This window comes from Pollachius pollachius (assembly GCF_949987615.1).
Source record: "Pollachius pollachius genome assembly, chromosome: 9".
Taxonomy (NCBI): domain Eukaryota; kingdom Metazoa; phylum Chordata; class Actinopteri; order Gadiformes; family Gadidae; genus Pollachius; species Pollachius pollachius.
The window spans coordinates 15,638,913-15,666,113 of NC_136942.1; the positions used below are offsets into that span (position 1 = coordinate 15,638,913).

The 27,201-nt window shown below is 43.8% G+C and overlaps 4 protein-coding genes across 5 annotated transcripts; 2 read left to right on the forward strand and 2 right to left on the reverse strand.

Moving 5' to 3' along the window:
* The first annotated feature begins 2,201 nt into the window (after positions 1-2,201).
* pdf (peptide deformylase, mitochondrial) lies at positions 2,202-3,601 on the forward strand. The gene is made up of 2 exons (XM_079742956.1): positions 2,202-2,962; positions 3,212-3,601. Exons 1-2 carry the CDS (start codon positions 2,350-2,352, stop codon positions 3,367-3,369), a joined length of 771 nt encoding a protein of 256 aa, XP_079599082.1. The 5' UTR covers positions 2,202-2,349; the 3' UTR covers positions 3,370-3,601.
* A 199-nt stretch (positions 3,602-3,800) lies between these two features.
* On the reverse strand, positions 3,801-6,990 carry spata2l (spermatogenesis associated 2-like). 2 transcript variants are annotated; one of them, XM_079742955.1, is made up of 4 exons: positions 6,742-6,817; positions 5,924-6,311; positions 5,533-5,820; positions 3,801-5,260 (listed from the first exon to the last, which is right to left on the reverse strand). In XM_079742955.1, exons 2-4 carry the CDS (start codon positions 6,269-6,271, stop codon positions 4,148-4,150), a joined length of 1,749 nt encoding a protein of 582 aa, XP_079599081.1. In that variant the 5' UTR covers positions 6,272-6,311; positions 6,742-6,817; the 3' UTR covers positions 3,801-4,147. The 2 variants fall into 2 exon arrangements, with proteins under 2 accessions (XP_079599081.1, XP_079599080.1); XM_079742954.1 differs by lacking the exon at positions 6,742-6,817 and adding an exon at positions 6,883-6,990 and having other exon boundaries at positions 3,802-5,260.
* Positions 6,991-7,491: 501 nt separating this feature from the next.
* Positions 7,492-10,537, forward strand: LOC307080268 (uncharacterized protein). The gene is made up of 6 exons (XM_079742912.1): positions 7,492-7,627; positions 8,648-8,755; positions 8,862-9,001; positions 9,328-9,424; positions 9,563-9,687; positions 9,940-10,537. Exons 1-6 carry the CDS (start codon positions 7,543-7,545, stop codon positions 10,114-10,116), a joined length of 732 nt encoding a protein of 243 aa, XP_079599038.1. The 5' UTR covers positions 7,492-7,542; the 3' UTR covers positions 10,117-10,537.
* A 2,160-nt stretch (positions 10,538-12,697) lies between these two features.
* On the reverse strand, positions 12,698-26,920 carry vps9d1 (VPS9 domain containing 1). Its single transcript, XM_079742917.1, has 17 exons — positions 26,817-26,920; positions 26,454-26,526; positions 25,889-26,104; positions 25,522-25,687; positions 25,148-25,259; positions 22,847-22,909; positions 22,571-22,623; positions 22,363-22,450; positions 22,170-22,255; positions 21,799-21,911; positions 20,920-21,282; positions 20,585-20,714; positions 19,862-20,067; positions 19,604-19,688; positions 17,104-17,208; positions 15,613-15,729; positions 12,698-14,427 (listed from the first exon to the last, which is right to left on the reverse strand). Exons 1-16 carry the CDS (start codon positions 26,913-26,915, stop codon positions 15,618-15,620), a joined length of 2,070 nt encoding a protein of 689 aa, XP_079599043.1. The 5' UTR covers positions 26,916-26,920; the 3' UTR covers positions 12,698-14,427; positions 15,613-15,617.
* Positions 26,921-27,201: the final 281 nt, after the last annotated feature.

The following is a 27,201-nucleotide window of genomic DNA, read 5'->3' on the forward strand; positions in this document are numbered from 1 at the left end:
GTGCTACAGCCTGTATTATTAGTATGTTCTCCAATGACATTTCCCTTCTGGGTAGGAACCTTTGTTTGTGTTTTGAGTGGTATTTGAAAGATGGAGACAACTTAGAGGCCAGAAGGATTTCAATTTGCAAACATGAAATAAACTGCAAACGTATTAGCTGATCAACTCCCATTGTAGAACTTGTTACTACAGGTCGTTGTTAAAGACAAATAATTGAGCTTGTCTCAAAATATGTATAAATGTATGCATGTACAAATATAACATTCTTTGCTTGTCTTGGGCAGATGTTCATTCATATCATCAACATGCCAACCCACGTAAGCTGTGGATAGGGGGCGGTGGAGTCAACTCTCTCCAATATTGTGAATTTAGATTGCAATACATATTTTAAAAGCAGGGTGTCAATGTTACATATTGTACCCTTAAATAAATTGGTAAAGCACTGCCTAACAAAACATTAATTAGAACCATAATACTTACACAGTGATCTTGGTATTGAGGTAGTTTGCTGGGAAAGAACTGGAGGATTTTAACAACGATAGGAACAATGCCTTGGCCTTGTTTCAGCATCCACATAATTACCTAGAATGAGAAGTAAATTAAATATCGAACAATAAAAGTTATGTATAACAGTAATACCATTCTTACACACCAATCTGATCAGGTAACCCACCTGAATTACATGACATGTCCCAAACATATTTACCAAACAGAACACATTTGCCTCTTAGCGTGGTAAATCTGAACACAACATAACATAAAAACATAACACACAACAAAACTCTTCCATACCAATGTCTTCAGTCCAAACATGATCTTCATGTGTTTGATGGCGACCACAAGTGTGGGTAGAAGTCTGTACGAGGCATCCAAAAAGGAGATCACCCTTTCATAACGTCCAACGTCTCTGTTCTTTATGATGGAGTATGCCTGGGCTGTAGCTACACGTAGCCTCCATGGTTCTTTGAGGGAATAATATTGCTGTTTGGCTTCCATCCATAAAGAAGTGTCCACAACTTTACAAGAAAAAAAAATACAAACAAAAAGTGCAATCTGTTATTAGTTGTTGATCAGTACATTGGTAGCAAACATAACCATACACAACTGCTGTGAAGTTTGTTTTAAGTTGGATATTCATTCACTCAAGATCCAATTTTACTGCTTTGATTATACTATTTTTAATAGTTATTCAGCACTCAAATCCAATAAAAAGGGGTGTGTCCTACTTGTTTGGCGTAGGTATAGTGTATTTGGTGTTGATTTGGAGCACACTGGATCACATGACATGGAGCGATTGACTATCTTTTACACTTCAACTAACAAAATAAGTGTGCTACATGAGACCAATTTAGTAACAAATGATGTTAAATTTCACTAATAAGAGCGAGTTAGCACGAATGTATTACAAATAAAATTGGTTTTGTGTCATTCATAAGTAACTTATTGATGGTTACTATTATGTTCCCTGTTGTTGAGGGTATAAAACCCCGTTGTAACTAGAAAGTGTTGACGAATGCAAATCCAAACGTACAAAGTCAACGTAGCACATCGTATGAACCATTAAGTAAGCAATACAAATATATAGAATGTGTAAACAAGTGCAAACCTTCTTCTAAATCCTTCATCTTGTGAGTCCAGGCATACTCTAGTATCATCTCCTGTAGGTTTGGAGAAGTCATGTGTTCATCATCCATCCTTCTCTTCCATGCACGATGCACAAACTAATCCAGATCTGCTTGAGGAGGAGGGAGAGCTATGTGTTTGCATTCACCATTAGGGGTTTTAAAGATTCATGAATTTTAGTAATTTCGTCCATCACTACATACATACATACATGGCCATTTGCCTGGAAATGTACCGGGGCAAGATTTGAACATGCTATTGAACAACCCTTGTTCGGCGTTGATCATTTCCGGTTACAGTCGAAAACGTTGCAAAATACTTCGGTGTCAACACAGCCTCGTATCAAAATAAAAGTCCCCGACGTATTGCAGAATTTCGTTCAACTGAGTACAAATGTCTAGATATCTGTAGTATGTTACGGTATTCCGTAAACACGAACCTGTAATCGATTATATAACATTTGGGACGGAATTCCCGGTTTCGCTTATCGTGACAGCGCCAATTATGTTATAAGGAAACGGAAGTATCGTTTGTTCTTAGGTATAACCTTGCTCAGTAACTTGATTGTAGTCGGACGGGGAACGCGTGTTGTGTAGAATGAGATTATACCACTGGTATTATGCCGAAATCTAATCCTTTTTACATTTCTTAAAAAAAACTTTTGTTAGCGCCGGTATCGCCGTGTCATAACTTGTATTTATTAGCTACCTCGAATAGGACTGAGCCATGAATAGGACAATAATACGCCGGGTGCTGCGACTTTCCAACAGAACTTTAGGACTGTCTAATTCAAAGCCTTCCCTCCTCACAGGAGGTGCCACAGTCACATCCTCCGGCTATCAATTAACCCCCCTCTTCTTCCCGCTAGCCTCTAGATGTTATTCCTCCAACGTCAGGGTGCGTTCATATCTCCAGTATATTAAACGCAAGATCCAGCCACCTTCCTGTCCTCCCTACAATCACGTTTGCCAGGTTGGGGACCCCGTACTGCGTTCCCAAGCTGCGGACGTAGACCCAGCAACTATTTCTAGCCCCGAGGTACAAGGCGTCATCAAAACTATGGTAAAAGTAATGCGAAGGCTGGAATGTGTTGGACTGAGCGCGCCTCAGGTTGGGGTGCCTTTACGCATCGTGGCGCTGGAGTACCCCGTGAAGATGATGGAAGAGAGCTCACCTGCGTCCAGGGAGGCGCGGGGTCTCTCCGTCCAGCCCCTGAGGATCTTCGTCAACCCAACTCTACGTGTGTTGGACGGACGGACGGTACTCTTCCAGGAGGCCTGCGAGAGCATCTCGGGGTTCTCTGCCACGGTACCCCGCTACTTGTCCGTGGAAGTGTCAGGTAGGCCTATACCTGTGAGATCAACTCTGAAGCGAGAAACTGGGCAATACAGTGGACGATTTATTAAAAAAGACAAAAACATTACCCCACTTAGTTGTTAGCAATTGAGGAAATGTTTTTGTCCTAGTGTTGATACTATTTTACTCAAAACGACCCAAACAATAATAATGCGAGGTTATTCAGTAGAAATGCCAACACACATTTGGCAATTTATTTTTTGCATTTTGCGAACCATATGCCCCTACGCAGGTCTGAACGAGAATGCTGAACCTGTCAGTTGGCAGGTGAGCGGCTGGCCGGCCCGAATCATCCAGCACGAGATGGATCATCTGGACGGCCTGCTTTACCTTGACCGCATGGATAGCAAGACCTTTATCAACATCAAGTGGCAGACGCACAACGAGTAGCATGAGAACATGGGCTGACTGCTCTATCCTTTATTCTCCAAATAAACACACCAAGAACATATCCGATAAGATCTGCTAAGCTAGGGACTGGGACCTGACCAAGGATCCCCAAGCTATACCTCAGATCTATTTATTGACATCTAATGTATGTGAAACGATCTGTCCAAATTACTTCATAAATGAAGTCGACTTTTTTCAGTCTTGACAAAAAAAAGAAGAAATCAGATTAAGCACTGTGTGACAATGTCCTGCCCAGGAATAGTATTGTGGTATCATACATGGGACTGTATTGAACAAAAAAGGGTTTCCAACGTCAAATGTGATTTGACATTTGTTTGGGCAAATAGGCCGTGCGATTCACCTGGTGTGGTTCAGAAGCCATTGAAAATACAAATAAATGACAACAAGGTTTTTTCCCTTTTATCATGTATTTTATTACTGTCAAGTTTGCTGTCATCTAAAATGTTAATTGAAATGAGCAGGAGACAAGAATAATTAATGTAACATTATTTTGAGATTGATAAATGTATGGACACCTAGAAAATGAAATGCGTAAAATACAGAATGACGGTTTAAAACAGCACCCAAATAAAAAAAAAAGCCACTTGAAAAAATGCTGTCAATTACTTTGACTAGAAGGCAGATTGTTTCAGCTTGCCATTTTGACGTTACATTTCATGTTATGAATGAATGAGTGAATTTTGATTCCAATAAGGCACTGTGATTTGGCTGGAAGTGCCTTATATTGTGCAATAGTTTTCACAAATACTTATTTTGATCAGACCGACGACAGATTATCAAAAGTTTCTCCACAGGTGCATTGTACAGGGTTCCTGTACCAGCAATTGGTACAGTACTCCATGCCGCAGTATCTACACAGCACTAGAGGTTTTCTGGGGCACGCCATACCACAAGGGCACACCTGAAGCGGCTTTGTTTTGTGGCACTGCTCACAGGACAGCCACTCTCTGCAGGAACCAGAGTGGAAGACCTTGCAAGTAAAACAAACGTACTGCGGCTCCAGCGCCTGGTCACAGCAGCTGTGGAACGTGATTGGCTGAGGGGTTTTGGCAATTGAATCTGTGGCGTCGCACAAAAGCATGGACATGGCTGCTTCGTCTTTGGCACGGCTCGGAGGCCTGCACCAGCCCGGCTCGTGGTGGCCTTGTGACGACAGTGGCCTGATTTTACCGCTCTTCTCCTTGTTCTTGTAAGTATTGACTAGAATGTGATTGTTGTTGCTGCACTTATGCAGTGAGGAGCAGATTATGCTGTGCAGAGTGTTGCAGTCATAGCAGATCTTCAATTGAGAACTGCTCGATTGGACACAGCTACAAACGTGCTCTGGCGAAGGTGGTGAAGAGTCTTCCGACTGTGGCAAACCAAACGCGGGCATCATTGCAATGGATGGCCGGACCTCACTTCTGTCAAAGTTAAGACTCTGTGAGTCTTCATCGGGGGAAGCTGCTTGTTTCGTAGTGGCTGATGCTGTTCGGGTGGCGCCCGACGGGATTTGCCTTGGCGGGGAGGTCTTGGAGAGTTGGCAGTTGAGAGTGGAGACACAGAGGGGCTCTCTTGCCCTAGAGCCGGGGGCTGTGGCGCCAGCGGCCGCAGCAGTTGTGCTTGAGGAGGAGGATGGGATAGAGAACCCGTTGCTTTGCGTCATGAGGACTGAAGTTGTTGACGGGCCGCCGTGATTGGACACCCATGAAAGCGAACGGGGGCCCCCATTGGCATCGTGGAAGCCAGCGGTCTCCCCCCGGACACTCTTTAACCCGCCGGCGGTGTACAGATCCAGCTCTAGCTCGCCACCTGCACCACATTCCTCCGACGCTTCCTCCGTCAGGATGTGGTTGGTGTCCAGCATCTTCTTGGTGTTGTCTAGAGCCACCTGTAAAGGGTGACCCTGGACACTGAGTTTTACCATGTTTTTTAGACAACCGTCAATACAATCTATTTAAATATGTTTAGCAAGAACCCTTTGAAGATATTTCCCAGAGTGGTGAGAAAGACATGCGTAATGTAATTAATAGTTAAAAACATGAACAAAAGTATTCTCATTTTCAACAAAACGCCTTTTCACTGTTTATAAAAAAAGAACAAAAAAACACTGATATGGCCAGCACTGAATGTAAGATTGATCAGCTAGTAAGACGGACTGACCTGTAGGCTGTGTCCTCTGCGCCTCTCCATCACCATGCCCAGCTCCCACTCTGCCTCACCCCCACGGTTCCCTAATGCAGCCAGCAGGAGCTGACACTCACAGCGGGCCAGGAAGAACCCACAGGACAACTCGAGGAGTTGGCCCTGGGAGGGGACGCCGGAACGGCCCTGAAGAAGCTGATCTTGCCGTCCTATGCAGGGCTGGTATCCTAGCAACCCAAAAAGTTTTGCAATCTGCACCGTGGACAGCACTGGCTTGATGCAGTGTGTGAATATACCGGAGTACATCTGACAGAGGGAAGGCGAGTGAAACAAGGGAGAAATTGATATATTAGTAAGGGGCTTAAAAAGGTAGCAGGACACACAGAATTACGTATTTATATTAACAAACCTTTACAACTTTGTACTCCTCTCTCCAGGGACTCAGATAGAGGTTTAGAGCGGCTTGCTCCAGGACTTCAAAGGCCTTGGCCAGCCCTCTCAGCCCCCGTTTGCATGGACTTGCAGTGGATACTGGCAGAGCTGCTGTTGCTTTCAGAGACTCCTCCAACACCTTCAGTGGATCCAGTCCCAGTGAATGCATATCCTCAGCACCGGCGTTCTCCAGTATTGCCTCTGCATCCTTACGCAGGACCTCATCGTCGCATGTAAGGTTGGAGGCTCCCTTTTCTAAACGCTTCTCCAAACAATGATCATAATTCTTCACCAGGTCTTTGGTTATCTGGCAGAGGATGCTCATTGCTGTGATTCCGCCAATAAGGCATACACAAAAGAATCACCTGTAAGAAAATAAATGGTGATGACACACGTATCGCTGAATTTCCCTTTACACTTCCTTTAAGTGCTCCCTCTAAAAAGCAAGTGGAGCTGCGAATTTAATATAGATTTATACGCCTTATCTTCCAAAGGGGCGAAAATCGACGATATGTGGATCCCTCCTATGAAATATGTAGTATATATTTCCTGAGTTTATGTCATAAATCGAAAGAAAACGCAAACATGTTCGTGTAAGCGCCAAACTTGGGGATCGAAAACAAATCCAGGAAGACATATGACGCATAGCTAGCGAACCTGCTAACGCTAAGACAGAAGCACATTGGTCACTGCCAAAAAACGAAATTACCAACATTAAAAATGATCGACATGAGGTTTTGCTCAAACGCATTTCGTTTGGTTGTTCGTATCATGGAGGTCAACGAGAGGGCTTACCGACTGGTAACGTTACGAGTTCGTAACACCCACGAATTGGACCGAAGGCTTTAGCTAGCATCAATAAGCAATGAACCATATTTTCATTCGAAACCGAAACCCTATGCGGTAATCCATAATAAAAAAAAGATATCATCTCACCCCAAAACTTTTCTTGTGCGATTATATAAGACATATACTAGAGCATTGTCAATGGTGTTAGTCCGTCGTATTCGACTGCGTGGATCCTGATATCAGGGAAAGTTCCGAAAAAAAGTAAACATTGTCACGTGACTGGACCCCGAATTTCCGGTACTTGTTCTCGATTAGACTTCAGGCACCCAGGATCACTTAATGTTATCTGGACAAATGTATGATAAGATGTGCAATGGTATGGTTTAATTAGATGTGAGCATGATATAGTTGAATCATTTTCTTTTTCAAGGCGTCATTGTATGAACGCAAATGTTTTATCCATCAGATGGCGTCCCATCCACTCCAATCTAATGGATGGACTGAAAACAAGCCCTGTAGGATCAGCCCGCACTCATCACACACATTCATATTCAGGCGCGCACGCACTCACACATGCACACCCTCGCACACACATCCATATTGGGGAGTAAAGACGGAGCGCCAATTAACAGTGACAGAAACATTTAATTTCATCACCGGGCGTGGCTTTACTTACATGGACCAAAGGGCGGAACTACAGAAAACCAAATGGGTTTAAGGCACCCTAAGTAAGATTATGCCAGTCAGTATTGACAACATCGGCGTATTAAGTCTGCAGTTCAACAGCCCTGTAGACCTACTTCCACGATGTCAAACTCGGATCGAGTTGTTCTAGCTCTCGGGGGAGCAGGGACGGTGGGGTCAGGAATAGTTAAGGCATTGCTGGATAAAGGTAAGTGCTCCAAATGGGGAATTTACTGGATTATCTTGTTTGAGACGATTTATATTTTTTTTAAAATTCGTTGTCTGCTTGTCACACAGGAAAAAGTTTTCGCACCTATTTTCCAAACAAACCGTACCCAACCAAACTGTTGGGTACGGTAAGGTGCATGTTTATGCACGTTCAATTATGAATTATGATAGGCAAAATCTGCACTGTAAAGGCTTTGTCATTTGTATTTCATTCATCATTTACATTATTTTCTCACTCAGTTTGCATCTTTGCGTCTGGCAGGAAAAATGTGTGCGCTCTCCAAAAAAGCCTTTAGCCTACTGGAGAATGGGCAGGGTGCTGGTATATTCTACCAGAACAATGCCCATAAAGTTGAATCACATTCCCATTTTTATGGTGCCAATTTATTTAGGCATACGTGACAGTGGACACGCTCTTATCGAAAATTGGAAAAATAAGGATAATATAAAATATTAGACTCATTGCAATAACAAAGAAATGTTCCCTATTGATATGACTATACGTTCAATGAACCATGTGATTTTTATGCGGCAAAAAAATGCAAACACATAGTAGCATTTCTTCATATTTGGGTTAGGGTTACGTGGTGGTTAGCGGGACCGTGGCAGGATGCTCCTGTAGAGGCTTTGGGTATACATTGTATGTCCGTAGCTGACACTATAGATACCAGTACCAAGTTACCATCTGCCATTTAGTCACGCTTATCCGATCGATGTCCTTGATAAACACAGATAAGCATAATGTAGGTCTATAGGTGAATGATCTTTTTCATGAGAAAAGGATTAAACCCTGGACAGATGATGCATGCGAGCTGCTGTGCGATTACTGATCTGGCACTTACTAGTCATTGTAACGTCAACGGCAAGTTGCTTGATGTTAATATTCAAGATAAGGGTTAGGGGTAGTTAAAGTAGTTTGTTAAGACAAACTTGTGTGTGTGTGTGTGTGTGTGTGTGTGTGTGTGTGTGTGTGTGTGTGTGTGTGTATGTGTCTGTGTAGGTTTCAAAGTAGCCGTGATCTCCAGGGACAACAGCAGACTTGAGAGGCTGAGGTCGTTTGTCTCGGCCAGCAGAAAGGATAACCTCACCACCATAGTTGGAGATGTTGGTATGTATGGCAGAGACTCAGACCCCTCCCTATCCATCTATCCATCTGAATACCCTGACGATCCCTCCCCTTCTCTGGGTCGTAACCCCCTCTGTCTGCCCCCCAGGGACGGAGGCGGGAGTGGAGGCAGCCAAACAGTCCGTGCTGAAAGCTGTGGGGAAGGTGACAGACATCATCTCGTCACTGGGTTTTAGCTGGTGGCAGGGGGGTCCGCCACACACACAGTCCCTCAAAGATCTCCAATGGGTGAGAGTACACACCTGCAAACACAAACACACACACACACACACACACACACACACACACACACACACACACACACACACATACAAAATTAAGTTATCCTTCCCCAACCCGGAAACAAATTGAAATGTGTTCAATTGATAAAGATGATTCAGCAACATCTATATTTGAACAATCTATCTCTACATTATTAGTTATTCATTGGTTGTCAGTAAGTGGTGTGCGTGTGTGTGTGTGTGAACATGAGTGTGTGTGTGTTTATGTTAAACCAAAAGCAGGATTTTAATTTGAACCCGGCTTGTTTGCGTTCTGCCGCTGTGTCTCCTCAGGTCATCGAGACGTTGCTGCTCAGCACCTTTGTATCGTGGAAGGCCTTCTTCCCCTTAGTGAGGGACGACCCGAAATGTAGCTACACCTTCATCACAGGTGAGGATACGGGCCTTCGTTTACCCACGTGACACCGGTGGACCTACCGTCTTTGTCCTTGTAAGGAGTAAATAAAAATGGAAAAATACTCGACATGGAGGACTGTCATTCAAGCTGTAATGCAGTGCTGTCCCCTAGGGGGAGCTGGTGAGAAGCTGCTAATGCCAGGGACAGGCTTCCTGACACTGGGAGCGGCAAGCACTTTGTCGTTCTGCCAGGTGCTACGAGAGGAGTACCCTGAAGTGGCCTGCAAACTTAACCAGGTATCGCTAACTCACATGCATTCATACTGGAAGGTTCAATAAAGCATCTGTTTAAATATATCTTTCCCCAAATGTGTAATGTAACATCACTTAGATTGTTCTTGTATTAATTACAAGAACAATTTGCATTTCACATTCTTTAATCCCTATAACCGTTGCATTGAACTGCATGCATCTTGCATTAACATCGGACCAAAGATCCTTTTTGTATCCACTCCTCAATCTATGATCCCCCACCCATCGTCTGGGCAGGTGAAGATCAACACGGGCGTGGCCCCTCCAGAGCGCATGGCCCCTGGCTTCCTGAACCACCTGGAGCTGGGTGAGGGTGTGGCCGTCCTGATGGAGAGATGCACCACCAGCCACTCGGTGTTCACCATCGGTTGCCCGGCTGACCTAAAGACTGTGCTGCTCGAGGGCGACTTCTAGATGAAGCTGCTCAAACAAATGAGCCCTCCCTCCTCTGTGCCCCCTCTGTGTTGCCACGGACAGGGGTAGGGCAGGGTTTGCCCCACTTAAGAGCTCCCCCAAACACGCAAGCACAGTTTTCCATCCACATTAATGTATGCATAAAAGCATGTGTTCTATTTGTGTGCCTTTTTTTTTTTTTTTTGGTATTTCTCGTAAGAACAATGATCCCCTACCATTATCTCAAAGCGATTACACTGTGATGGCTGATAGGTTAAGCAAACTTGACAGGTAATAAGATCACATATTGCTTTTTTCTGTTATTGTCTGATAATTAAACGCACATAACGTTTTATCATCCAAAATGTAATGTTACCTTGGTTATTCTGATATACGCGCTACCAAATGTCTTCATATGAGAATAAAGTGAGACAGTCCGGTCTGTGAACATATATTTATTTGACCCAGGATGAAACGTACCTAATGGGTAGAGGGGGTAGCGGTTATATCTGCCATAGCGCGAGTCTGTTCCCAGGCCCCAATACCCGTATGACCCCCCCAGAACCCATCACAGGCCCCTGTGTGTTTGCCAGTGCGATATGTGGGGCACAGAGATAGCATGCCCTTAGATCAACAAAAGAGAGGACCAGTGAGCCGCAGCCTACTGTAATGGGACATGGGGGTCGTTGTTTTTGTTTATCCTTCCGTGTTAATGCCGACATGTGTTTGCAACAGTAGGGCTTGTACATCGCACTAATCGTCTCCCATTGGGAAGTATAGGCGCATAGGAATGTTATTGTGCAGTAATTAGTAAATAGTTGTCTCTAATCTAATTAAGCATGACATAATTTGACACTATGGAGAGTCATTGTTGTGGTTGAAACTGACACAATTTTTCTAATGGGAGAGGTGGAAAACCAAAGTTTGGTTTATTTAGGATTATACAACTATAATTCAAAAAATTGCTTAATGTTGCCAACAAAAATAACATATGATGCAGTCTGATCGCTATAATTTAGAAGATTCCTGTAATGCCAATAAAGCTGGCTGTGTTGACTATATGCTCTGGGCATTTTTTGACCTTGTTTGATAAAATCCAGATTAGTCCCAAATGATAACCAAAAGCATGGGGGGAAGGGGGTTCAACTTTCTCTGCAATTTTACTACAATGTTCCTTTTTCCCGCCTCCGCATACGTTGTCAAACTGGGGCGCCCAGGTCCTCTAGCTGATAGACCACCCATCTCTCTACGTCATAGGAAAATTAAACGTTCGTTTGTTTGGGGTTGGGAGTGCATTGGGGAAGACACTATGAGAAGTAGCAAGAGGAAAGTGAATAAGGCTGTTTTACCATTTAACAAAAATGGCTACATTTCTCTTGACAAAAACGTAATTATTTCATGGGAACTTGAAAACACTTATTTGTGGATAAGAGACCTTGGTATACGACTAGTGTGGTACGGGTAGTCTGCTCGTCAAGTCTTTACCCGTCGCTACATGAAAACAGGGCGTGTCAGACTCTTTGGGGTATAAGCCATTGCATGCAGGCAAAGCCAAAAACATGCGTTGAAGTATTTTCAGGTTTTTTTTGGATTAAGATGGATGTGTAAGTGACCAATTCGTCAGGTGGTTAGTCATGGTAGAAAAAGTTAGCGTTAACATAAATTGACAAGAAAATGTCATCTGGTTAACATTTTCAACTGTGTAAACAGGGCGTTTGTGTACCCTTGGATACCTGCACACAAAAAAGATCATAGCAACATTATATGAAACAAGATTTGGGAGTGCGGTGGCACGTGGGCCGGTGATTAAGTGTCTGGAACACTTTAGGACACTTGGCAACAGGAACAGTGAGAGCGATGGAAGAAATGATTCATCCATTACAACCAAAAGAATAACAAATGGTCTTGGCAGCGGATGTGCGGTGTGTGCTCCGTGATAGCACAGAGAAAAACACACAATGCAATTCAAAACACTTGCGCTCTATTTACAAAACCCCAATTGTGTCTCGAAAACCTAACACTCCCTCACCGACACATCACAGGAAGGCCCACACCAACCGACCGGTGGCCTCAATTAATAATAATAATTCAGGCCATCGTTACCAATCTGTTGGTCCATGTGAGGGGAACCAAAGGCTTAGATACCCAGGGGTTACAGAGTTCACAAAATGGCCTTTATCTATTCAGTATAAGTCTTATCACAATAAAGGTTGCTGATACGCACTCGTGGGCCTGTAGCGGTGCACACCCTGGTGACGGCGTGCGTGGCTCTTTTGAGTATGACACACTCACACACAGCCCTCTGCTTTTAATCCTCACTTGGAGAAGAGAGGCACGGGGGAGTATGTGTGTGTACGAGAAAATCCACTAAACCAAGACCAATAGTAGTCCCTGATCCCTGTGAGGGACTACATAGGATGGCGACACCTGTCGACTTTGCCATTGGCCACATTTTTATTTTACATTAAATTGAAAACAAATAACGACAATCCTCATTTAACTGACAAGTATTGCAATCTGAATTCAGTACAAGGACAATAAATTGTACAAAAACAATTTTGCAGAGTTTCAATGTATTTCATTAAGTTACAAGAAATTCCAGTACTTGTTAGTCTCCTTTATTGATGCAATTTTAAAGCAACAGCTATTCACAATTCTTCTTGATCATACATTCATAGAAATATATATTGACAAAATAATATATTTGGAAAACTTTTTTTCATGACAAAAGAAAATTTGCTACTTGGTTGCAACTGTAGTGGTTTCATGTGCTCTACAGAATAACCCAATAACTATCTCCTTTTTATTAGAATTATATATTAAACATTTAATGGGGTTAACATAACATTCAGATTCTTTTTCACATTGTCTTTTGCACCAACATAGAATATAAAAATACAAGTATTAAATAATAACAAATAAACAAACAAGTCAAACATAATTGAAAGCCATGTGCAAGAGAGTTAAGAAACAAATACATTCATTTAAAACTAAAGTGGCTGTTCAGAGTTCTGCATTTTCAGTAAGTGGTGCTTCCAGGAGTGCTAAAAAGATGAATAGATGAACAAATGACTGACCCTGCCAACTTAAAAGTTTTAAGATGTATTAATGTGGGGACAGTAAGCTAAAAGAAAAAAAGGGTTTAAACAGCAGTGCATCACTTATTGTAATATCGGAAAAGAGAAATAGGGAATCACATGGGGCCCCTACACATCTGAACTCTCTTCACCTCCAATATTAAAAACTTCACTGGCGGAGGCAACGAATAAAAGACTGAACTGAGGCTGACAATGTCTGTTTATAAATAAAACATTTTATCTCTAACAAATCTATATTTCCACAACAATCCATGGCCCACATAGCACACTATTAAAAGGGCTTAAATATAATGCAAGGACTGCAAAAACAAACAATGTGCAGTCAATTGAATAATTGTAAGGATGAAGAATACACCCCCCATCCCCTTAAGAAAAAGACTCCTTTAGCAATTGTAGATATTGCAAAGCCAAATAAGGACTTCCTGAAATAAACCATTCAGACTGTGACCTGGTCCGGGTCCATTAACCACTAACAGCATGTTGTAAGTTCAAAACGCTGACCCTGAAGCCCAGCCCAAATACCTTCACTCCCAAAGTGCATAAACTGATCCTCTTTTGATTGGTCGCATATGTATTTGAATGTTCATCCTATCAACAAAATTGGGATCCAACAACGGACACACACTCACAGACAAACTTTATGAATCTAGCCTACAAGGTTATGCTGGTTCACACATTATACATGTCCTGAAACCGTTAAGACTAATCTGAGAATATTACATTTCTTTAAGTGAAAATGCAACGGGAATTCTCAGTCATCAAAAAACAAGGCACACCCAAATGGACCAACTAGCCCAAGCAAGCGTTAATGCCGACATTGGCAGAATTAGTTCTGATGGTTCCCCAAGCCTTAAGCATGTGGTTGCATCTGTACTTAGCGTTGGTGGATAGATGGCTGAATAGCACTGTTTGAACACGTGGGAGGAAATTATATAAAAAAGAAAAAAAAGGTCCAGCATAATCTGGTCCTGCCAGAAACAGGGGCTTACGTTGGCTGACCATGCATAGTCCATGCAGAGTGGTTTGTGAAGCCGTCTCATGCAGAGCCTTTCCCATGTAGTACTTAGGCTAGGCTTATGTGGTACTTGTTATACTCTCGTGTCCAGCGGATGGACGGCCTACAGCTCCCGGGTTCCTCTGCCTGTTCCACTGTGGCCTGCTCCAAAGCGTAGCAGAACACAGGTAGGCTGGGTTCAGGGGGATGTCGGGGGGATGTCTTCGCCTCTGTGAAAGACTGACGCAAAAGATGGAACACTGAAAGAGCATCTCACATTGTGAACTTCAGCCACATAACTTATAAAATAACGTGTCCTCCCTTAAGGGACCTTTCCCTACCGAGAATTTTGATGGGCCTTGTACTGGTATACAGGAATCAAGTGTCTAATGTTGAGGTAACACAGTGAAAATAAAATTGGTAGCTGATTTGGCTGCTGTAGCTCCATACAAGTTGTTCCCCTGAAACTGCCCTGGATGTATGGATCTTGTTTCAGTGTGGACTTCAACACCTTGGAAAACATGTCTTGTTTGTCAAGTGTCAGTGTTCTGAGATGGATAAAGTTATGTTTGAAAAGATGAACTCATTTGTAGTGTACCTTTCTTACCATTTGTCAATAACAATGTGGACAGACACCCTTGTCTGTCAACAACTTTTCACAGACAGAAATGTCAGACATGGAATTGTTCCCCCCCCCGCCCCGTATTCAAATTCCAGATTCAACACAGGCCCAATCTCTCCTGCCTTAATAGACCTAGCTCTCCGACCAATTCTCGCTCTACTGAACACCCAAGCACCAACAGGAGATGCCAGTGAAATTCTTGGTATAGCCATCACTGTTGGCGAGCCTTTTCCTTTTTTATATAATGTCTCCCTTTTGCCAAGCGTCCATCTCCTCAGCCAGCCAACGGGGGCGACCGAAGAGAAACCTCCCTGAGGGGATCGCCGTGCTGCGCTTCAGTGGAGTCATCGTGTCACACAGAGTTTTGGGGAAAATGGCTAAGTGTGTCACAGGTCATAAACATAAATATGTCCTGGGTCACTCCATGGGTCCCCCAAACTTAAAACCATTCTGACCATCTGGCCAATCCGTCCTTTCAGATTGCTTTAGATTAGGACTTAACGTTGAACACACCAAAAACTAATCTTTTTCAAAGACATTGCTAAGATTTATTGCTTTGTGATACAGGAGATTGCTGTATGCAAATTTGGTGTAATTTATTCAGAATATGAATCAATTAACTACAGTGTGTCATATTTAATTGCAAGGAGTATAGCGTCAACATTAATCAATCCCCCATTGTAGTGGTTTACATACACCAAGCCTTGAATATTGGAATAAATAGTGCAATAGATACATTGGCCTTTGCTGAACACTTGATCTAGCAAACGTCCTCCGACCATTGGATACTATCAACACTTTACCTGCATCAAGTCAGCTTGGCCCTGCAGAGCAGAGCGCCCCCTGTGTGCAGGGACTCCACATAGGCCAGAGCACTCTGCATGGAGGTCAGACAGTAGCCCTCCTCTCCAATCAGATAACTGTAAAAGAACGACATGTTTGGTTTCATAACATCAACAGCTTTTCACTTCTCAATCGCTAAAGAACATAGGAAACTTGACAGGAGACATATGGACATGAAGAGAAAGACACCCGAGTGACCTTGGCCTCCCAAATACTCCTCGAGGAACACCCTCCCTAAACCACGGCAACATTCTAGCCGGTCTGCGGCTCGTCCGGCCAGAGAAAGAGCCACCCTGTCATGCACCACGACAGGGTCAGCGGCTCGTCAACTCTCCAGACCACTATTCCCCCCCCCCTCCAACCCCCAACCCAAAACAATCAACGAATACTCAACAAGAAATACAAAGCACAGTCTTGGTACCTTATTTTCTAACTCCTCCTGAGGTGTATTGGCAGAAGTGAGGGTGGAGCAGAGGTGCAACACGGCGCCAAGGAGTAATGGATGAGAAGGGAAGCTGACCCCGGGTGCCCCCCGCACTAACGAGACCATGACACGAGAGCGAGGAGGAGCCAAGAGCCATTATGGGAGGCTCTTGGCAGAACGGCTGACTGCTGGAAGAACTTTGGGTCGGTTGCTGCACGGTCTGAGAGGAATGGCTGTCAAGTGACTGATCCCCTTTCCCTTCGTCTCAGAACGGCTGCAAATCACCGTGCTGTCAAGTGTTCATTTAGACAGAAGGGGAAACCATAAAGAATACTGGAATTCCTCGCCTACAGCCAAGCTCACCAGACTGCCAAAATTACAGCTGTGGTGATTGGTCTGTGTGTGATTATGGTGACAACTGTGTGCATGCACGCCAAAGTGTGCGTGTGGCCAAACAGCATCTGTGACGGTGGTCTGAGCTCACACGCGATACGACTGAGTTGGATCACTCTCACTCACTTTCATCACTCACACACTCTAAAGTTTTGGATGCTTCATCATTTGCATCTGTCTGTGTGCACATGGTGGCGGTCTCAAAACCTTACGCCCAACCACAGAGATGCTGAGCTCTGACATCCCTGCTTGGGAACTGCGGTAGTTTGCACGCCCTGTCCTTCTCGAGCGCCACACATTTTCAGTATAGTTTACTCCGCAGCTTTATCTATGGCACTTTTCCTAAAATCGTTCCTCTAAATGCAAAACATTCGCTTGGAGGAAAATGCCACTTGACAAAAAGTGGAAAAGTGAAAATATTCCAAATAAAAACTGATTTTGGGGAAGATCTAAAAATAAAACCACACGATTATACATGGGGGCGGTTTACCGGTGAGTGGCGCACGCTCATTTGAATAAAACTCAAACGACAGATTGTTGAATACATGGAAAAGGGATTAAAATAGCTCCACAAACAATCCTGCCACCACTTTGAGTGAGCGGCCGACTGGCTGGAGACGGCCCAGACACCTACCCCTCGTGGATGAACTCCTCAAGGGCGGCGCACTCAGACACCAGCTGGGGACAGTCGCAGCGGAGGGCCACGTATGACAGGATGGGCAGCAGGTCGTCCGCGCCACTGCTCACAGGGACACACAGAGACACATGGGTGAGGACAAGTAGGGAGAAGAAAAACACACACACACACACACACACACACACACACACACTAGAGGGTTGGTTGAGATGAGTGAGTCCCATGGGGAGGCGACTGACAAGGGTCCTAATCGGATCTTAATGGGTAGGAAATGGAAATGACCGCTACACTTCTGCCCCAACAACAACCGAGAGGGAGGGCTAAATGCCCTCTGAGACGATGGCGGCTAGATAGCATGTTCTCCCTGGGTGCAGACCTCCAAGTATTTGTATATGTGGGCCCTCACACGCAGTGATGCCCGGTAAGGCTCGCGTGAGAGGGTAGGCTGGCCGGCCAGCCGGGTCCCTGAGAGCAAAGCAACCAGATGAAAGCGGATACTGGAGATGTGAGTGCTTGGCTCACCAGGGTAGGTGGAACTTGCGTGACTGTGTAATGACACTCCTAAACAACAATCCTGTGTGCAATCTCCTGTAAACACAAACCGCCAGCAAAAAGTAGCTCGCTCGCGCGCACACACACACACACACACACGGCAAATCATCTTCATGTGTTCCATTACAAACACCAGCACAGGGAAATAAAACCCATCGCCATCATCATCGCTTATTATTAAAATATCCCAATTCCACACATGATCAAACAGACCCAAAAGGACAATGGAAGGTTAGAAAGTTGAGGAGGAGGAGGAGGAGGAGGAGGAGGAGGAGGAGGAGGAGGAGGAGGAAGAGGAAGAGGAGAGAACTGGGAGAGTGACAACATGAAGAGAAGAGAGCGAGGTTTGATGGGACAAAAGGTGCACAGAATAGAACAATTGAGCCGGTCACCCGAGTGGGTCAAGAACAAAACAAATGATTGAATGTGGAAACGCTTTTGGATATGAATGAAAGGATTAACAAAAGAGTAAGCAGAGAAGGAGAGTGGCGCTGTGCGTGTGTGTGTGTGTCCATGATTTAATCAGGTAGGATCCAAACAAAAGTATGTGTGTGATATATATACTGTATATATATTTCATATATAGTAAAGGAATAGTAAAGGGAAAAAGTGGCTTAAGATTCAAAATGGGTTGTTTGTTCCCCGACTATCCCATAACAAATAATGATAAAAACCGATAAGGACTGCAATATGTCAGGACAAGTCAGGGAAATATTACAAATGAATCACAATTCATCAAGCATGGTTATTCCGAAATCAAGCCCTGGGGAAATCCATACCCCCGTTCAAAAGTAGAAAAACCCTGGCTGTGATTGCATTGGTGCTGCCTCCATGAGCTACATTCAATTATTGCTCGGAAATCCTAAAATCTTAAATCAAGTAGACGCCCTTTTTTTGGGGAGCACAGGCCAGAGAGAGAGACTTGTCTACTACTCCTAAATTCTGTCTGTCCAGTTTAGGTTAATAGAGTTCATGTGGGCTTGTCGATGGCTTCCTAATGGACTCAGAAAAACAGCAAGAGCTCAATTAAATCGAGGAACAGGCACACATATAGATTGTAGCAGCCAATTAAACTGCCGACATCCCATGGCTTTCCATTTCTATAATGAAAATACAACAACATATTCTGATTCAGAGAAAAGACTAGGCAAAAATAAATAATAAATGCCTACTCCTTCCACGACTGGAATATTCCCTTGTCCATCTTAGCCGTTTACCAAACTCTAGCCTCAGTCGCCATTATTCCTAAAGACATGGAAACATACATACTGGCGGAGCCCACCCCTCATTGCTGTTGTAAATACATTCATGATAGCCTCTTCCATTGTAAACGGTGCCATCCATCCATTCTCCTTGGTGTGGTGCATGAAAACGAAAAAGTGACCATGTTTTTTGTTTACGAGATGATATACCCTCACACACATACCCAGTATTGCATTGCTTTTTTTGCACTACTGACGAGACGCCCACACTCTCCTGCTGCACTGTGCGTTCATTCTAGGTTCACTGACCCAATGAGCTTGATTCCTCGTGAGTTTCCCTGGACGCATTCTTTTGGTACTCTCCACCCACTCTCTCCTTCCCCTGCCCTTGTTCCTTGCAGCGCTCAGAGGACATCAAAAACACAGACGGACGACCCAATTTTAGGGCTGGCCCTTGGGAGGTGGTGCCTGACATGAGGCCATCAGACATAGGACAGTCCCCTGCTGGGCTGAGCCCAATGAGCCCTGATCAGATCTGACAGGCCCAATGAACAAGGCAGGAAGCCTCGCAGGGATGTGTGTCCCACTGGATGCTAGGATAAGTAAGGTGTCTTTGTGCTGTATCAAAGTATGACAAGCATCGAGTTTCTTTTTGGGATAGAAAAAAATCAAAGATGGCTGCACTTTCAGTGCATTTTGGGGGGGGGGGGTTCATTTGTGAAGGCATGAACGTTTTCACTCACATGGCAGCGCTTTTGGGCGGCGAGTCCACGTCCTGATGGCACCTGTAGTCCTCGGCGCAGACGCAAATGTTCCGCAGCGTTCGAACTGTAGCAAGACAGCACGCAGAACTTCATTAATATAAAATAAAAAGCCAAATTCACAGCCTTTAACTACATGTGGAAACAGAGTAGCAACACCGAGGTCACGATAACTCATCAACGGGGGGGGGGGAAACAAACAACCCATTTAATAGCCAGGCTATTAAACATCAGACGCACCGATACACTCCAGCTTCCTCTGGGGGCAGCAGTCGTTGCAGAGCAGCTTCAGCTCCTGGACGGCTGACTGGTAGGGGTAGGAACACTGTTGCCCACTGGCGTCCTGGGGGAAGAGTTTGAGCGGTACGCCAACGACCTCAGGCGAGGCGTCGCGGTAGCGTTTCATGCTGCATTCGAAGGCCTGCTCTCTATCCTTGTATACCTTCCTGCGCACACACACACACACACACACACACACACACACACACACACACACACACACACACACTCCTAAGTAAAAGCAGCACTGGAGATCCACACACACTTATCGTAGGAATAATGCTGCCCCATGCTGGCCAACAATAGGAATGCACAACTATATTTCTTTACTTTTGCTACCTACAATTTGTGTAACCTGTGTGCTTCATTTGTATTATTTTTTGCAAACCTATAGCTCATTTGTGCCTTAAGTCCACAACGCAGACAACGTAGGAGCATGGTCAACTACTAATCCAAGAGCTACAATGTGTTTATTTAGCTTCTAAAAAGATAAAAGCCTTAACAAGAGCATTTAGGTACAGCACTACCTTCGTTCCCTGCTACATATTTTATGCTTTTTCTCATCATTCTCCAATCTTGTTCCAAGTGGTAATATATTTGTTTGTTACTTGTAGACTGGTACACAAACCAAAACATTGTCCAAGGGGTTTGTTTCAGGCTTTAGTGGACAGAAGCCTGAATTACCTGAAGAGAACCAGCAGGGGGCTCCATAGTGGAGCAAAGAAGGCTTCCTCTATGCTGGCCACACACAGGTCCTTAGAGTTGGCTGTGTTCAGACACTCAAAGGACAGCAAACACAGAGAGAGCAGCTGATCTGGAACAACAGGCAGAGAGCCATAGGTCAAGAAAGAACATCTACTCAATAGGCCGCATGAAACCGGTTCTGCCCTTTTTCGGTCTCAAAATCTGCATTGCAAAAACCAATAAGTAGAACCTAAAAAGGGATTCCTAAAAGGGGGTCTCCAGTGCAGCCTACAGGTGAGCAATGCAGCCCCTTCTGCAGTGCACCCGACACTCACCAATGGAGATGTGGATATCCTTGACGATGGCCTTGAGGTGCTCCCTCAGTGCCTTGACCTCTAGCTCCTGCCCCCGGCTCTCCTCCTGCAGCGGCTGCACAGAGGGGTCAAAGGTCAGCTCCGCGTTGAGGCCGCTGTTGTCGTTGGACGGCTCCCATTCCAGTTGGTTGAGGAACTGCTCCAGGTCCTCGAAGGAGTTCTCCCGGTCCACCAGCAGCGGCATGGCGGGACACTTCGCTCCCCCCTTCTCAGCCAAGGTGACCACGAAGCTCCGGGTCGGAGAAAGCACAGGGTCCGGGCAGGGCATCTCTGTGGGGACCCGCGTGATCCCAAACCCTTTGTTGTTCAGGTTCTTCCGAGGCTCTGCGGAGAGCCAATTGGATATGTGAAGAATACAATTACAAATACTGGTTGACTTGATCTCATTATTGTTGTTGTCTAAATTGTAATTGTCCTTTGTAAAAATGGCAATTACGTCGATCAATTATTGTTCAATCGACTTTGCATATACTATAATAATTGTTACTACTCGTATAGGTTGCGAATCTGTAGAAGCTGCAGGAGTTGCTTTTGCCAAGGAATATCCCTGTGTGTTCTACAGTATTTCTTTACTAATATTGCGTTGTTATTCCTTAAACTACTCTGAACTTTTTTTGTCCACTACTTTTCATTTAGCCAAATTACTAAATGAACACACCTTGATTTTGTAGTTTTACTCTTGAGAATAACCTCTTTGTATGAATTCCTTCACACAAATAACTGTATACTTCAAGGGCAAAATTTACATTGGTGCCGAATGCATTTCCCTTTTGAAAGGCCGCCCTTATGTTCAGTCGCATGCAATGGAAAACGTTGAAGGAAAACCCGTTTGCGGTCTACCTTGATGCAGTTGGGGACTGCCCAGCCGGCCTTTACTGATGATGGGGTACAGATGGTCGTACACACGATACTGGTGCTTCCTCAGCAGTGTCATAACCGGGTGGTCCGGGCAGCTGTTGACACAAGGGTTAGCAAAAAAACAACAACATGAATAAGCAACATCCACAACACTGCCCTCTCTCTCTATCGCAATCTCCCCCTCCCCCGTCAGTCCAAACGCAAACAAACGCAAACATACTTCTTGAAAATGGTTTCAGAAGTTACACGGCCACTCATGATGACACAGCAGAAGAGCAAACAGTTCAAAAAGTTCAAATCTTGATTGAATATCCAGTTTCAGTTCGCGCTTCGTCTCCAGTTCTGCCGCCTACCTGAGCAAGTAGGATATTAAACCAGAGACCAGCGTGGGATCGTCAGGATTCTTCTTGAGGTTGGCCTTCCACTGTTTGGGCCAGTCCTGCAGAGCAAAGTAATACATGACCAAGTGTTAAGACACACTCAACTGCACAAACAGAGACTCGAGGCTCTCCCCCCTACTCTGCTGTGGTGTTCACCGGGACTCACGTGGTCCTGCTCATATTCCAGGATGTTAGCATAGATAACTCGCTGCTCTTGTTCCTCAGCGGCCGTTGTCCCCGACGCTGCAAATCTCCTGAAGCAAGACGGACACAAAGATTAAAACAATCCTGTACCGACAAAAACAATACATTGCACGAAAGCAAACCTTATTGTCAAAGGAATGATCAAGGCCACAGCCAATCACACTGTCTACCTGTTGGCCTCTTCCTGCAGCCTAAGTCTTCGCTCTTCCATCTTCCTTTGGAGCTGATTCATTGAATTAGGGAAATGCAACAACATTCCTATTAAATTAACTATCCAGACTTATTATTTAGCATAACAAATACTAATAAAAGTCCTATGTATTAGATATTATACTGAATACAAGAATAACCTATCAAAATAAGACTTAGTTTATTAAAAGAAAATGATGATGTTATAGACGTGGCCAACTAAATAAAGTTTAAATACATTTAGAACAAAAGGATACAGCATCCTGTCTGGCTTGGGCTATGATGAGGTTCTCCATCATCTGCCGCTGGAGAGACAGGGACTGTGTGGTCACAAACAGAGAGGAACGTTGGAGAGAAGTACTGCCATCTCATTCTGTATAGGACCAAGGCACATTCATTGTAACCTAAATCTAATGATTATGTGACATGAGGAGGCAATGCAAAGCCATTTATGTTCCACCTCAAAACAGCTATACAGAACCATGCATGCACCACGTTAGTACTACTGATTGTAAAGCTTAAACCTAAATGTTGACACATTGGCCTGAAAGCTAGGAGATGTATAGTTTAGGAAGGGATTTAATGTAGTGCATGTATCAAAAGGTGCATTTGGTGTGGCCCAATACTAACATATACTGGATGTTACTGGGACACCTCTTACTTAATGTTCCTATTCAAAACGTTCTGATTGGAATGCTAGACCATGGTTGTTGTTGTTTTTTCCATCATGCTCAGCTGTCATGACACTTTTTTTAACTGGATTGAGACATTTATATTTGATCTAGCCTTTGGCTAGCCTTATTTCAAACGCTATTCTGTGATCTAAAGAGACTTAGAAGATGACGTTGCATCCCAGCTGCTGTCAAAGGCAGCTTTTAATTAATATCCCCAAGACGCAGGAGAAGAAGAGACTGTCGAAACTTTTAAGTTAAGATTCTTCTTGTGGATTTGAAGTATTTTGACCTGGTAAACAAAGTCAGATTCTGACTTAAATCAACATCAAAATACATCCTGCGAATTGTTGACGATATTACGCCATATTGAGAGGACCATCTAAATATACCTTTGTTTTACCAAATCTCGCATGAGAACACACATATGACCAACATAACAACTTAACACTTCGATGCTTCCAAACGGATTCCCTCATTTGCGATTTGACATCTCGATGTACACCACTGACCACAGTTGATCCCAGGGGAGCCTGTGCAACATAGCACCTGATGTATTCCAGCAAACAACACGGTTTAGGGATCTCTGTATAGCTCCACTGCCATCACGTCTAGCTAACTATTTTTATTGGACCAAAGTAAGAATACTCAATTCAGTGGCCAAAAGTCGTGGCTGAAACCGATCTCGCCTACGTGAGAATGCACACATTAATAGGCCTGCCTTTGCCTCTGTGTTTTGCAATGCTCGTCGACTCGACGTCATACTAAAACGTCAGTAAAGTTGCGGCTGAACTCAATCAATCCATTTCTATGCGTTTGAGGAAATTATACTTTGTTGTTATGAGAGCTCCCCCGTGGATACATTTAAACTAGAATAGTTTAACTAGTGTCATAAATACACTGGCCTACGTATCCAAATCTGAGAAGCACCCCCCAAAAAACTTTTGGGGTGCGTTAACAGTTTCATACATTCTCGGATGATTAACAAAACCCACAACGGGATTTACCTGTAAGAAGGCCTTCAATTTTCTCCAGTAATCTCGCGGCTCCATTTGGTTATTATTACGACTGAACATTTTCCTTTTCTTTTTTCTTTTTTATGTCGGTGGTTAAAATATAATCAGAGAAACGATATTTGCGAATCAGTTAAAGTTTATCTTTAAAACGTGCTCGTTCCATTAAGAACAAGGAGTCAATTGCGTTAAAAAAAACAGTTTATCCTATATAATTTCATATAATGTATTCCAAAATGAGTATGTCTAAATTAAGCTATGGTGTCCAACCACTCAATTCTTGTCTCCGCAGAAATGGGTCCTGGAGCCATTTAAAAGAAACGGAGCAGTGATTGACTGCTGATTGTCTTCCAAAACATGCTTAGCGGAAAGGGCGTGAATAACACGCTTCATTTGTTTACCATCACGTGTAGGTATCTGCTATTGGCTGTGCTTTGTTTGACTGTCTTCGGTTGAGATGTGTGCTATGTAATAGACATTGTTTCGAATTAAATGTATTTCCCTAAATGTTGCAGCCATTCGTTTCGAATGGATTGCACAATTGAAATTCAGCTGATAATGGATAATAGGAAGAAATCTACCTAAACCGTATGCTGTGCTTCCAAATAGAGGCTGCTGCATCAAATAGACACTTTGGGGTACACCAGAGATCAGTATTATGTGGTTCATATCGGGGAAGACTAATTTAGGTTACATAACATTATTTGCAGGGCATGCATTTAAAAGGAAATTTGTTGTTCAGCCTCATTTTTTAATTTAGAATGGATGTCTTGGATCCGTTGATAGAAGCCCCCCTCCCACCCACACACTCGCACACAAAAATCAAATAAGGACTTGATTAGATCACTGTTTGTGCCTTCAAAGACGTACTCACCAGAGACGTCTTTTGACAGGCTTGACCTGGGGCGAGTCTTGCAAGGCGAGCTTCATATTTAGCTTTCAACCTCTGGTTCACGCGTGATGCTTCCTCAATGGGCGTCAGCGCTCTACAGTCCAGACATACATATTAAAACATTGAGGAGTGTACAAAAATATAACTACTCCCATTGGGGTATACATCTTTGGGGATCAGCAGCTCCTTTATAGCTTGAGATAGAATGAGATGAGAATCCTATAAGATGAACTGACTTGTTAGGACTGGTTTAGACTCGCCGCTTTATCAGATCATTGTTTTGCTGACATGATGGCTGGAATGAAATGGTGTTTGCACAGGCCGTGTGAGATGTCATGGTTGTGGGTGACCCTTACTTTCTGCTTGTGTCCTGTGATTCGGCTGTTTGGAGTTTCTGGAAAACCTCAGGAGGTACAAAAGGAGGGGGCTCCTCAGCCCCATCCAACAGCTCTCTGTGGTGAGGAGATTTCGATGGGCTGGTTGCTTTTGGTGCTACGTCAATAAGCGGGTTATATTGAGTGTCTGTGGGAAAAGAAAGAGTTACTATTTAGTCATTTAGTGGACACTTTTTTATGACTCAAATGACTTGAATTATTTTCATATTGTCATCTTGCCAAAGGATACTTTGGTATTTACCTACTCTTGGACTTTGACACATTTTATTTCACCACATATTCATATATATCACACATCAGAACTGAAAGAACAATTTTATCTCATCACCAGGGGTTTCCTCAGTACTGATAGGGTAGCTGGCGCCCAGAGCCTTCGGTGTTTCTGGTTGGTGGGGCAGAATGGAAAGGGTTGGGAGCAAAGGGCTGGGGGTGGAGAGGTCATGGGACTGTTGCCTCCTCCCTGTGAAGGACTTGGCTCTCTCTATACACTGCTCTGCTAGTCGGAACATCCGCTCCACCTCTACAGCCTCTAACTCGCCCCCCTCTGTGATCACAACAGAGAGAGAGAGGGAGAGTGAGAGAGCAAAGAGAGAGAGAGAGAGAAAGAGAGAGAGACATTAGAAACACTTTGCTTTAATGGTGATCTCATGACATTTAAGATCTGATTATAACCTTGTTGACCAGGTTTTGACTCTTCTTCGAGTTGATTGGATCAGTTGAGAGTACAATGATTAGGCTGATGACAACTATCGGTTACCTCTGAACCAGCTTGATCAATAGGATGTGTGCTGTACTAATGGGCTATGCAAACACTGCTTAAATGAGCTCTAAAAATAGAATGGATACAATAGCTTTCTGTATTAATGTATGTTTGTAATGTACACAAATCTTACTTTTGGTCCCCGCATCTTCCAAAAGTGCATGTGATATGTAGTTAATGCTCCTGAGGTATTCACAGTAGGCTTCCTGAGGGGGGAGAGAGAGGCAATATGCTTTATGCTGCTATACCATGAACACAGACCAATAACAATACAAATGTATTGTGTAGTTGTAAATACTGGATCATTAAAGGATCAATATCGTGCTACTCCGAGGTTTGACAGCACATACAGCGTTTTAGGAATAGGAAAGATAGTGGTGGTCGGCACTTGTGTTACAGACTGAAGATAGCCTTTTTGTTTACCTAATGTCATTGACTATGTCTGATAAGATTTAAACTAGCTTTCAACCAGCAGAATGACGAGACGACGTACTACCTTATGTTGGTTTTCTGCGTCCATTTGTATCGCAGTTCTAGCCATTTTCATGGCATTTTGAAGTGGCTTTAGTATTGTATCCGAACCAAATGCTGCCATAATTGCACCGGAAATGACGTGTGTTGTTCAGGGTCGCGTCGGTTGCACGGTGTGGTTGTTTGTGAACAGGGAGGTGTTTATTGGTTTGGAGTGGTTCCCGTTTACCGGGGCGAAAATGAAACCGAATTCTAAATTAACAATCTAAGTTAACAATTGATATGTCGGTGACCCTCGCTCAATCAGTCCAGCAGGCAAAGGCTTATTGAGCGAATGTACCGACATATCAATTGTCTATCGTTAATTCATTGAACAAATTAATTTAAAGAGAAGTTGAGCAATGCACATT

What these genes read in the sequence shown, in the direction of transcription:
- pdf (XM_079742956.1), top strand. Translation starts at nt 2,350, where the DNA reads ATGAATAGGACAATAATACGCCGGGTGCTGCGACTTTCCAACAGAACT. An exon ending in CTTGTCCGTGGAAGTGTCAG is followed by an intron (nt 2,963 to 3,211) that starts GTAGGCCTATAC and finishes GCCCCTACGCAG; the next exon opens with GTCTGAACGAGAATGCTGAA.
- spata2l (XM_079742955.1), bottom strand. Translation starts at nt 6,271, where the DNA reads ATGAGCATCCTCTGCCAGATAACCAAAGACCTGGTGAAGAATTATGAT. An exon ending in AGGAGTACAAAGTTGTAAAG is followed by an intron (nt 5,821 to 5,923) that starts GTTTGTTAATAT and finishes TCCCTCTGTCAG; the next exon opens with ATGTACTCCGGTATATTCAC. An exon ending in GCAGAGGACACAGCCTACAG is followed by an intron (nt 5,261 to 5,532) that starts GTCAGTCCGTCT and finishes CACCCTTTACAG; the next exon opens with GTGGCTCTAGACAACACCAA.
- LOC307080268 (XM_079742912.1), top strand. Translation starts at nt 7,543, where the DNA reads ATGTCAAACTCGGATCGAGTTGTTCTAGCTCTCGGGGGAGCAGGGACG. An exon ending in TAAGGCATTGCTGGATAAAG is followed by an intron (nt 7,628 to 8,647) that starts GTAAGTGCTCCA and finishes GTGTCTGTGTAG; the next exon opens with GTTTCAAAGTAGCCGTGATC. An exon ending in CACCATAGTTGGAGATGTTG is followed by an intron (nt 8,756 to 8,861) that starts GTATGTATGGCA and finishes TCTGCCCCCCAG; the next exon opens with GGACGGAGGCGGGAGTGGAG.
- vps9d1 (XM_079742917.1), bottom strand. Translation starts at nt 26,915, where the DNA reads ATGGCAGCATTTGGTTCGGATACAATACTAAAGCCACTTCAAAATGCC. An exon ending in CCCAAGCCAGACAGGATGCT is followed by an intron (nt 22,624 to 22,846) that starts GTATCCTTTTGT and finishes TCAATGAATCAG; the next exon opens with CTCCAAAGGAAGATGGAAGA. An exon ending in GGATATCCACATCTCCATTG is followed by an intron (nt 20,715 to 20,919) that starts GTGAGTGTCGGG and finishes CTGTTGTTCCAG; the next exon opens with ATCAGCTGCTCTCTCTGTGT.